The 11470-nt window shown below is 43.1% G+C and overlaps 1 protein-coding gene across 2 annotated transcripts in view; it reads left to right on the top strand.

The window, feature by feature from the left end:
• The window catches only part of ARIH2 (ariadne RBR E3 ubiquitin protein ligase 2), a 31755-nt gene that overhangs the window by 351 nt on the left and 19934 nt on the right, over positions 1 to 11470 (top strand). The window contains exons 1-2 of one of the 2 annotated variants that reach the window (XM_027882287.1): positions 82 to 181; positions 3900 to 4247. In XM_027882287.1, the coding sequence (XP_027738088.1) occupies positions 3999 to 4247 (249 nt within the window). In that variant the 5' untranslated portion in view covers positions 82 to 181; positions 3900 to 3998. Of the gene's footprint in view, positions 1 to 81; positions 182 to 3899; positions 4248 to 11470 lie in introns of those variants that run through there. The other variant, XM_027882288.1, reaches the window with a different exon arrangement.

Genomic DNA, 11470 nt, shown 5'->3' with positions numbered 1-11470 from the left:
CTGGCGCCGCTCCCGGGGGCGCGGGGCCGGCTCCCCCCGCCCGCTCGCAGTGGTTCGGCCGCTCCCCCCCGGCCCCGCGCGGTGGCCCGGCCCGGCTCCGCCCCGCCCGGCGGAGGTGACGCACCGGGCCGGCGGTTCCGGCGCGCAGGAGGAGCCCCGGGGCCGCTCCGCCGCCCGCCCGGTAAGTGCGGGGCCGGGCCGAGCCGGGGGTCCCGCCGGGGCCGAGCCCAGCGGGTGGGAAGCGCGGCCGCCGCTCCGGGCCCAGCGCTGAGCTCCGCGCTCCGCCCGGCAGGAACCGCAGCCCCGGCGCTGTCGGGCTCCCCGGGGCTGTGCGGGGGCTGTGCGAGCTGTGCGGGGCTGTCTCTCTTTCGCTGCTCCCGCCAGGGTTTGCTGCGCTGCTCTCCCAGGAGCCTGCAGCGCTCCAGCGGTGCGGGACAAGCGCGGGGTCTGGGCTCGCCCGCATTCCAAAAGAAGGGAGCCGAGGTAATTTGCCTGGGCTGGGCACCGCTCTGCCCGAACCCGGAGTGCTGTGGGGTACAGAGGGGCGTGAAACTACTGGTTAAGAGCGGCGGTAGGTTAGAAAGGGCAGAGATGAAATGGATTAGATGAGGTGGAAAGGACAAGGCAGTCGTGATAGTGTGAACCGAGACTGGAAGAGCGAGAGGAGAGTGTGATATGGCTGCAAGGAGGTCCCTGCAGAGTCAGCTGTTGGAAAAGGATGGGAGATCTTCTGGTTTCTTCATCTTGGGATGAAAAAAAATCCTGTCCAAAAACTCAGTGGAGAAGGAAAGGCGAGGTGTGTGCTGCGTGTGCAAGGAGACCGGTGAGGATAATCCACAGATTATGGGTTTGGGTGACAAAGATATAGGTGCAATTAGCATTGATAGCCAGAAAGGAGCTTGGGCTGTGGATGGTTTCAGGGAAAAGGGAGGGTGTCTGCCCATTTAAAGGGTACAGGGATAAGTACTTCAGGAGGCAGAGTTGAGTTGCACTTTCTTTGTTTCAAATAAATAAAGAAGAAAAAGCCATGTTAAATGGCTGTGAAATGTCAACAGAAAAAGAGGATGAGCATCCCGCAAGAGACTTTCTAGAGGAATCCCACAGGGGTAGTCAAAGACAGAAAGAAATCAGGAAAAAGAGATGCAGTGGGACAGGGTATGAAGTAGGATCGCGTAATACCATCGGTGGTGGCATAGTTGAAGGCTTTTTGTTGCAGAAGACCTTGTAAAGAATTGTGTTGCAAAGCAGGAATCAGGGAGAGGGCATCTCTGTTGGAGGTGACGGAGAGCAGAGAGGAGGGGTGGGTGTGTTCCAGAGCTGCAGCAAGAGGCTGGAGCAAGAGAAGGGACTAAATTGTATCAGTATTAGTGAAAGTACAGAAGTATCTCAGACAAAGCTGGTAATGAGGGGCCTCATCCTCCCCTGGGTAGGAAAGTGATCTAAATATGGTTTAAAATTTTATTATCTAGTCTTGGGGATTATGGTGATTATTTAATCTAAATACTCTTTGGTTTTTTTGATCCTTTTTTTTGAGCTTAACGTCTTTATTGTCTTAAAAGTTCCTGCTATCAAGTATTAGCTGTGTCCTGTTTAGTTTGTATTCAGAGTTTGTTATGTGGGCACTGGGCTGGAGCATAGGTGAGGTGAGTTCTTTTCCTGGTTTTCCTGGTATCCTCCTTTGCTTTGTCCTCAGAGGCTTCCCTTTCCCTTCACGTGTGTGATTTTCAGTGAAGCTGGAAATGAGCTCTTCCCTAGAGTGCTGGGACAGGAGGCACAGAAGTCATCCAGTCTGCAGACTGTTTTCTGCTTGATAGATCCATATCCCCAGTTGCCCATGCAAAGTGTTCCTCCCTTTGTTCACACAAGGGTGTTGGTGGCACAGAGGGATGTCTCTGCCCTCCTCCAAGCTCCCCCCAGTGAATGGTGTGGAACTGGGAGGTACTGGGCAGGCCCTTTGTTCTGCCTGGGTATCTACGAACATCTCACTGCTCGATGTGGCTCGCCGTGTGTTGGGATAGCAAATGGACTCAGTGTGTTGATGGAGTTTTTTTTGTCTCCCGAGTGTGGGATGATCTGAGTGAGTTTGGGAAGTTCCCTGACCTGTGAAATTTGCTCAGGCTTTGTGATGATCTGAGGTTGGCTGAACAAAGCTGTTGCACACTGGGCTGTTGGTGGCATGTTCACAGTGGGTTTAGAGTCTCAAGGAAGTTATTCCTTTTAGCAGGTGAAGATCCATCACTTCTTTTATTCAAGAGATCAGTGTCAATACAGATTAAGCCCTGAACTGATGCATTAACTCTAAGCAGGGTAGAGGGAGGGACAATATAGGTTTGCCTTGTGTCTGCCAAAGCAGATTTCACATCTGTCTCCTTCCAATATGGAGAGACTGTGTGTCTGTTCCTCTCAAGTTCTATGGAAAGCAGAGCTATAAATTATTTGTGTGCTACGTGTGTTGTGGATAGCTAAGGAATCAAGAGGCAAATGAAAGGAATGAAGACCAGAATTCAGGGGATAATACAATTAGCTTCTAGCCTTCATCCTCTCTCACTGGAGGCTTGTATCTGCTGAAATCACCACAGCCCCTCAAATTAATTGTACATCACTTCTCTTCCTGGTTATTCTCTGCTGCCTGGTCAGGTTCCTGGAAACAAAAAACAAATTAGTTGAGGAAAAAATAATGAAAATTTATGGTTGAGTTTTCCTGTGCTCTAAAGGATTCTCAAAGCTTTATTATGGTTTCCCCAGCAGCTACAAATTGCAATACTGAGGGAATGTGTCTGAGTAGCAGAGCTAAGAGCATAGTAATGCAAAATGGGAACATGTATGAGGAAGCAAATACATGCTGCCTGTGGAAAATGGAACTTTGATTTTATGTATATTTCTGTATGTAAAACTTGGTTGCAGCATTGTTTTAAGTCTTGTATTTAATATACTCTCTCTAAACTAAATAATTTGGTTAGATGGGAATTTATAACTAAATATGAGATGACCAAAATTCAAGGTTGATTCGTGCTTTACTGCTGAACCTTTCCAAACTCAAATTCACAGAATTTAGTTACACAAGCAGATATGTAGTTCAGATAAGTATCAGATATGTAAATTTTCTAATACAAGGGAGAATCTATTAAAAAAAGTTAGCTGTTATGATTCTTCTTGAATAGCAGCTGTCAACACTTAAGCATAAATTTTTATGTTCAGAAGGTAATAAGTGTGTATTGAGAAGGTAATGAAACAAGAGAATTGATTTTATGTTTCCCTTCAGATGTAAGGCCCAAGTCACATCGCGTCCAGTAGAACCTCCTGAAAGGGGTGAACTAATTCCACCATTTCTTTTGAGATGGTACTGAAGACTGTTAAATTGTGTATATGTGAGACATCTGTTTGCCTCTCTTGTTTTCCAAAGTCCCACCTAATGGCTGTGGTTCTGAAGCAATATGGAGTTGCACAGGGCATTACAGGTTGCCTTTCTAGCTACTGTGGTCATAGTTAAGGGGTTTGTGTTTGTCCTGTTTATGAAATGGATAGGATGCTGTTCTGCAGCAGTTCAGGCTGTTGATAAAAGACTTTGTCATAAATTCAGTTGTATCTCTGCAAAGATCTGTAGTGAAGGTTACACAGTCAGTTTCCAAGTGTCAGAAGCCTCGGGGCCAGCACTGGGGACTAGGATTCAATTTAATAACCCAGTCTCCAAGGATTTGGACCTTGCCTGTAAGACCAGCCTCGGCTTTGAAGATGCAAGGAGTCGCAATGGATCCAAACCAGGGACGTGCACAGCAGAATCTTCTTTACCTGGGCTGCTGGGTCGGTCCACTCCTGGCTGTTTGATCACATGTATGATGTTGACGTGGCCTCTCTTACAATTTCTTAGGCACAGAAAAAAATTGTTTTTCCTCCCTTAGGAGACAGAGCTCAGATGAAATCAAAAGAACGATAAAGTTTGGAGGAAAAAAAAGAAGCTGCGGTCGCTTTCCTGGTCTGCAGTTTGGCAGGGCATTAAGATGTCCGTGGACATGAACAGCCAGGGCTCTGACAGCAATGAAGAGGATTATGACCCTAATTGCGAGGAGGAGGAAGAGGATGAGGATCCTGGGGATATTGAGGATTATTATGATGGGGTAGCTAACGACGTGGAGCAGCAGGGAGCAGATGCCTTTGATCCAGAGGAATATCAGTTCACCTGCTTGACTTACAAGGAGTCGGAGAGCACTCTGAATGAACACATGGCCAGCTTGGCTGCCACGTTAAAGGTGAGGAAAGGTTTCTGCATTAACACAGGTGTAAAACAAGTCTGTGGTTGAACAGGCAAATGCTGAGAATACAGTTTGTAATAAAAGCTGTGGCAATATTACTGTTACGGGGGGTTGGAGGAGCATTGTTGAAGGTCCCTTGTTCAAAACTGACTCAAAGGTTTAAACTTGTTACATACTGGTTCTGGGACCTGAAAAACCTTCCTTAATGAATATTGATTCTTTCTTTTTTTACAGAGCTGAGCTTCATGACCAAAATTCCTGAGTTCTAACTCTTTGTATTAACACAATGCAAAGAGGATGTATAGGAAAAGAAACAAACCAAATCATAAATGGTACCCCTGTGTTTGAGAACTGACAAATAGGAAGACGTGCTAAAACTTTGTAATTCTGACAAAAACACCTTTCTTGGTTGGTTCTGAGAGAATAATTGTAAATTTTCAAAGACTGATCAGCTGTCATGCCAGGTATTAACCCTACTGTTGCAGTGACAGCAATTCAAGTACCATGAGCTTGCCGCCTCTTGTAGTGACTAATTCATCACAGAAAAGCGACCCTCTGAGTCAGCTCCATGGTGTTATGCTCTGTGAAGACTTTCGTGAAGTTTTCTTTCTCTTTGTATCTGGTTACTGTACTGCACAATAGCCATGAGAGGAGGTTCCCTCTCTGCCCCGTGAGCTTCAGTCCCAGAGCAGGTCAGAGGAAAACAGTTTTAAAATCTCTGGATGTTGACACTGGGTTGAAATTGCTGCTGCATCTACTTTGTAACAAGTCTCTTGGTGCTTATTCTGGACCAACTCCTGAAAGCAGGACAGGTGACTGCAGCGTGTAAAAAAACCCCACCAACCTATGTTGGATAGGTTTTGATTTCAATTGATTTGATCTGAATCAAACATAATATAGAAATGAGAGGAATCTCATGATCTTTACGTGCACATCAGTGTCCAGGAGAAAAAGTATAACCATAAAGCCTGAGGACTATGAACCCATAAACAGGCTCTAAAGGGCACCCATAATTTGTCGGTTTTGCAATCTGCAGTGCTTGTTCCCAGCATATACCACCTCAGGAAATGCAAGTTTTACTTTTTCTTGCTGTTAAGCTTGTGTCTGTAATTCAAAATGTGCAGTTTGAGCTCTGAATGCCTGCAGTTCCCTACAGATTGTCAGAAAAGGGAGGCAACAGGAAAGTACAAATGAGAATAGTTGGTCAGCACTTGTGATCCAGCTGCCAGTTGCTCTTGGTTCTTAGAGATTAAGTAAAGATTTAGAACAGCTTTCCTACTCCTGACTGTTTGCCTTCACATGGAGCACCCTTCAAAGAGGTGACCCCTGCCATATTGTTCTCTTGAATTAAATTACCAAAAGCAATACTTTTAGTCTTTAAAATCAGGCTTCCAAAATTAAAATAAATTTTCCAAGAGTTCTGAAGATCTCGTTGAGCAAATACAGCTGCCCAGATAATACCAACCTGCTAGCTCAAATCTCACCCCAAATATGACCTTGGGAGAGAATATTTTATTATTATTTCTGCATATTTACTTTAAAAATGAAGTGCCACACATTTTGATTTGTGCACGAGAAAACAAAATTAAGTTTGGGTAGAAACTTGAAAAGCTGTAATCTCGTAAGCCACACACTAAGGCTTTAGCTCTCGAAGTGCCACATTAACTCTCTGTTCTCTAGCAAAAGTAGTGCAATAATTGCACTTTTCTTGGAAATCTATTGTGTATCTGCAGTGTGTACTTTTTGTTTCCTGACATACTTTCTCTTACAATTCTTCAGCAACCCTGTCTCTTCCTTCCCCTCTCTACCCCCAAGGAAACTTGTGATTTTGTTAGTTTTCTGAGTAGAAAAAACTAGTGTTGAATTAGCAAGTACTGAGAAGAAGGAAATGAAATAGAGCATGTTGAACTATTTGTTATCATTATTTTCCATAAACTTAATGGATACAAGTAAACAGGGGCAGACTTTTCTAAGAACTTTATTAACTTCCTTTTAATTTGCTTAAGCTCTAAGCACTACTTTTTCTTTTTAGACTATCTTTCACAATGTCTTAGGTTTTCTTGAATAGTGATGATTTTTCTTTTGGAGCATCTAGTTAATTTCATTGATTTCATCTCTTTTACCTTTTAATAGAATATGGAGGACATGGTATCTGAGATTTGATTTTTTGAAAATTTGAAATTGATAGATTGTTACAATTCCCTGAAGCAAAAAAAAAATAAATGCAATAAATGGCTCAAAGCCATGTTTGAATGTTCTGCCACGGTGTTGTCATTAGGTGATTCAGTTTCTGAAGGTTAAATTGAGGAAGTGTGTTTTTGCTCTGTGATATATTGTCTACACACTTTAAAGACCAGAAACGGGATTTCAGAGAGTTAAGACTTCATACTTGCAATCTATGCTGTTCTTGGCTAGCAACAGTCTAAATAAATAGTATTTTATTTGCTCTGCTCATTAACCCTCAGTGTTTGGTTTTCAAACATTGTTTTGTTCAGCTATTTCAGACTGGTTGTTGAATTCCTATTTTTTTTTAAAAGCATTGAGGTAAAGGGTGATCCTTCTTGGAAACCCTGGCTACCTGCTTTCATTCCCTGTGAGTCACAGCTGACCTTGTTCTCGCTCCTGCTGAAGGCAGAGAACTGAAAGAACCTTGCGTTGGTCACACCTCAGGTCAGGTGTGAACACCCTGTGAATGTTTAAAGGTTTGCATGAAACACTAGAAGAGAAACTCTCTTCAACGAAATGCTTGTGCTTTATCTACCCCCAGCTAGAGACAAAATTCAGTTAAAATCTGAAGTTTGATAAAAACGTGAGACCCTGCATGTAGGGAGATGGATGTCTAGTGTCTTACTGTGGCAGGAAACTTACCCTGAATTCTTCTGACTTGCTTTTTATCAGGTGGGGAATTCTGAATAGGAAAATTAGTGCAAGCAAGGTATCAGTAGACTAAACCAGCTGTGTGGCAGGCCTGCAACTACAGTAGTGGTTATCCCAGAACCATACAGAAGCTAGAGGGACTTTTTAAGTGTTACTCTGGAAGTTTCTCCTTATTTTGGTCTTAATAAGAACTGCAAGTTCATTGCTTTTAAAGGAAAATAAGAGGAAATCTTTGCTCCTTGGTTAGTGCTGTTAATCTAAAGGTCTGTGGAGGGTTCAGTTAATACCCTGATTAAAATTAGGACAGGCTATCTGTGTTGAAACATGCCAGATGAAAATCTCAAACTAGTACCCAAAACTGTGGTTCTCTGACCAAAAGGCCTGTGAAGTAGATAATTTTTAATCCCTCAAAAGGTCACTTGAACACAGTCAACGCTTGTGAAGAACAATGCTCTTGAAAGCAGCGGTCTTTATTGCCTACAGACCAGCAAAGGGTTTCACAACGGTCCCTTTTAAGAAATAAATATAAGATACAATATCTTTCAAAAGTATTGATTTAAAATTTTATAGTTATAAGTTTGTTTTCAAGATTACTCTTGTCATTGAGTGATTGTGGGTACTGGAGTGGCATATCAGTAGATGCAAACAGTGCGATACTCAGCAGTTGTACAAACAAAGTTGACCCTGTCACTGACAAGCAATTAAGTGAGGTCATATTGTTTTTGTTTGTGAATGACACTTCCTGGCCCTGCGGAGGGTCCCCATACCAGTCTGCAATGTCTGTGATGCTTCAAATAAGTGGCAGTAGTTTGTCTGTTTCAGTGATGAGGTGGATCTTTCTAGTGTTTACTTTTTTTTTTTTTGTTAAACTCGTGGTATAAACCACCAGATAAAAAAATTGGAATTAGAACTTATGAAAAAAAATGTAGCCTTATTTTAGGTTAAGCTGATTGTCAGTCATGAGGAAGCTACAATATTTCTGCACATCTAGCAAGGAAAGATAGTCATGTTATTTTGCAGACAGTTGATACTGATGTAGCCTTTCCACTAAAACTAAACGATCTGTAAGACTGAAGAACTTATAATTTTCACTTTTCTAATGTGAGTAATCTACTAATATTAACCAGAAAGCAAAAAGCTTACTTCTCTTTCTTCTTGAAATAACGGCTTATGATGTGGGATTTTTTAGCCCGGTCCCTTGAATAATAAATCTTAGTAGATGCAAAAATATTTGATATCATGACATGATCTATTAATCCATGTTATCACTACTGTTCTTTGAGAGATAAACCAGTTTTTCATATACTCTTGCTCACTGTACTGACATTGCGTCTCTTAGTGGAACCAAATTCGTATTTGCTCGTAAAAACACAGCCCTCAGAGGCTGCTCCACACACTCAAATTGCGCTGACACAGAGCAGTTCGTTTGTAGAGCTGCCTGGTGAATGCTGGCAGCGCTCCTTTTCAAATACCATCTTCAGCAGATCCAGAGTCATGTGTGTGGGGACTGGCAGCCTGCGCGAGCGGCTCTTCCCGAAGGAGCCAGTGCTCGCAGAACGCCCGTTCCGTGTGGTCACAACTGTTGGTAAAGAACCAGATGTGAGGGCACCCATGTCTGTGTGTCTGTGCCTCGCTATATCACTGTGCAAACCCTGGCCCGGTGTGTGCCGTGGGGTGCTGCTTATCTGAGCAGACCTGCAGTGGTGCGTAGTCATCCTTTTGGATGCCATAATGACTTCATGAAACTTTACGTGACATAAAATGACAGTATGAAAGCCTGGCTGTACCTGAGTACCTCAGGTACAGGAGAGGGGTTCAAGCCCCTTTAAATGTTAAAATGCATGTACATAAGAACAGGGTTTCAGGAATTTATGTTCAGAGTTGAAATCCATGAGAACCAATGTTGGTAAGTATTAGTAAGCAGTAAATATTTAAATATCATGTATTATAAATGGTAGAACTTGATAGGCAAATTTGACTTCTCCACAGAACCCCTGTCATGCTGTTTGGTAATGATAACACACTATTTCAAAGTACCCTTAAGCCCTAGATGAGTCAGGACTTGCAGGTTTATATCTATACTATGTTCTGTGTTTTAATACGAAGCCAACATTAGGTGGGACTTCCACCTTGAAGCTGTAACCCTTGGGAACACTCATGTTTGAGACATACCTTTGTCCTTTAGCTGTTTTTTTTTTTTTTTTTGTTCCCAAACAAAAGGATCCTGAAAGTTCTGCTATGAGAAAGCTGTCTTGTTGTCTATGAGATCCAGCATGCCAATATTTCAGTAGTATCAGGAAGACATGAATGTGTCTGCAACTCTCTACAGTGTAGAGTTTTTTTGCCTCATAAAGGTGTTTTTGTTTTTTAAAAGTAACTTTTGTAGACTTGTGAACAGGATATAAGAGGTGACTGGAGAGTCCAGACCTTGCAACCTTTGACAACTTCACAGAGTCATTTGAGGAGAGAAATCAGTTTTGTTACTGCCCAGGACTGCTGAAATTCTCAACTTGATTGGCAAAATGAGCTACAAATGTGGAGGGTGATTATAGCCCACACATTTCTTTGTGATTCACACCTTAAGTGTATCTTACAGCCAGTATGACTCTGCAGTGAGCAAAAAAACTCTGCTCACAGCTGCTGATGAGTATGATCTTGGTGGGAGGTAGAGGCAAGACAAGTCATTAAAAATGCCAAAACAATCTTTCAGTAACTGTTTCATGTTGCAGGCTTGCAGCTGGACAACATGATCACAGGAGCAGCATGAAGCAGCTGAACACGTTGCCAAATTTGTGCTGTGCCTATTAGGGATGGTGCAGCAGAAACGAGCTGTATTGAGCACTGTGAAACAGTGTTTTATAAAGCAGATGTTCCTCCTCTTCGTCTTTTTACAGCAACAGGAAAACACCCTTAGAAGTTGGGGTGGTCAAGTAAAGGACTGTATTATTGGGGACTGAACATGGATTACTCACTGCAGAGGTACCAAAACCCTGCTCCACCGTGGCTGTGAGCACACACCAGTGCTTCCCAGTTCGGATTGGCTGCCCAGTGTTCTGAGCCACTGGTTATGACTGTGTGGATTGGGGTTATTACCTGACCTTCTCTTCCTCCCTGTGCATGCTCCACATCATCCTTTGTCAACCAGAAGGAATTGTCCACTTCTCCTGTGTTTTGTTGGGAAAGCACCTCGGCAGGGGCTGTGCAGTGGGGTTTGGCAGCGTTCAGGGAGCACAGGGCACCGTGAGCTGGATACTGATGCTCTCACGCTGTGTCAAACTAGAAAAAATAACTGCAGTGAGGACTGCTGGGGAGTCTCATGTCAATCTTATATCTGTCTGCTGTCTTACAGCTTTCTTGCTGCATTTCTTTCGCTCTGAATCTCTCAAAGAAGGAATCTCATAGCTGTTTTGTAATAATGCCTTCTGGCATACCAGTTTGCTTAAGTGCTTCTTTTCTTCTAATATTTGTTTCTGAATTTTCCCAGGAAGAATAGCCTAACAGCTTGAGAAATACGTATGTTGAGATTTCCTAGCTGAGTCCTACTGATCCTGTTTGTTGGCAGCTGCAGCTGAAATTGTTGCTGTCCTGTGTAGGAGAGCAGATGGATTAAAACAATGTGTAAGTGTGGAGAAGGAGCCAGAATTTAACCCCAGATCCCCTTTCTTCGGTATGTGGCCAACTAGGTCATACACTGACAAATTCACAACCATGGTGTAACACTAGCAGGATTTGTCATTCCCAAACTGCACTCTACCTCCTCAATATGCATCTAATCTTGCAGACTGATACCAGGTCTCTGCATGCCAGAAGGTGAGTGACGGGGAACAGATTAAAACCCTGTGATGAAGCAGAGCTCATGTAGTGCTGTTTGTCAAGACCTTTCCATGGTATTGAGAGTGCAGCCACAGACTCTAAATCACACTTCTTTCCCTGGTGCAGTCTGTAAGGAGGAGAGGGCCTGAAATGTCAGACAAATTGTAATCGACCCTGTGTGTAAAACCTAAAGGTGGATGGCTTTTTCTCACTTTTTTTTTTTAATTTGACTCAACCCAGGAAAGAAACCAACCAGGGATGTGATTTTGTATTAACTTTGTCAGTTTTTCCTGATAAATGAAATGAATTTAAGTTCGATTTTGAGAATGACCTTCAAATGCTCAGAAACCTGTAAGAGATATGGAAGACTTTGCTATAAGACTTTGAACACTTATGGCAGGTGATGTGAATCACATCTCAAGTCCCTGAAACCTCCTGAGCTTTCTACTAGGATTGCATTTTGGAAGTCTGCTTAAAAGAGAGGTAGATCAAAGCAAAGGAGAAAATGTGGTCCAAAAAAAGCTTTTGGT

The sequence above is a fragment of the Empidonax traillii genome, unplaced genomic scaffold (assembly GCF_003031625.1).
Source record: "Empidonax traillii isolate 1590-97213 ecotype Southwest subspecies unplaced genomic scaffold, ASM303162v1 scaffold104:size2570737, whole genome shotgun sequence".
Classification (NCBI taxonomy): domain Eukaryota; kingdom Metazoa; phylum Chordata; class Aves; order Passeriformes; family Tyrannidae; genus Empidonax; species Empidonax traillii.
This window is presented reverse-complemented; position numbering and strand designations above follow the sequence as displayed.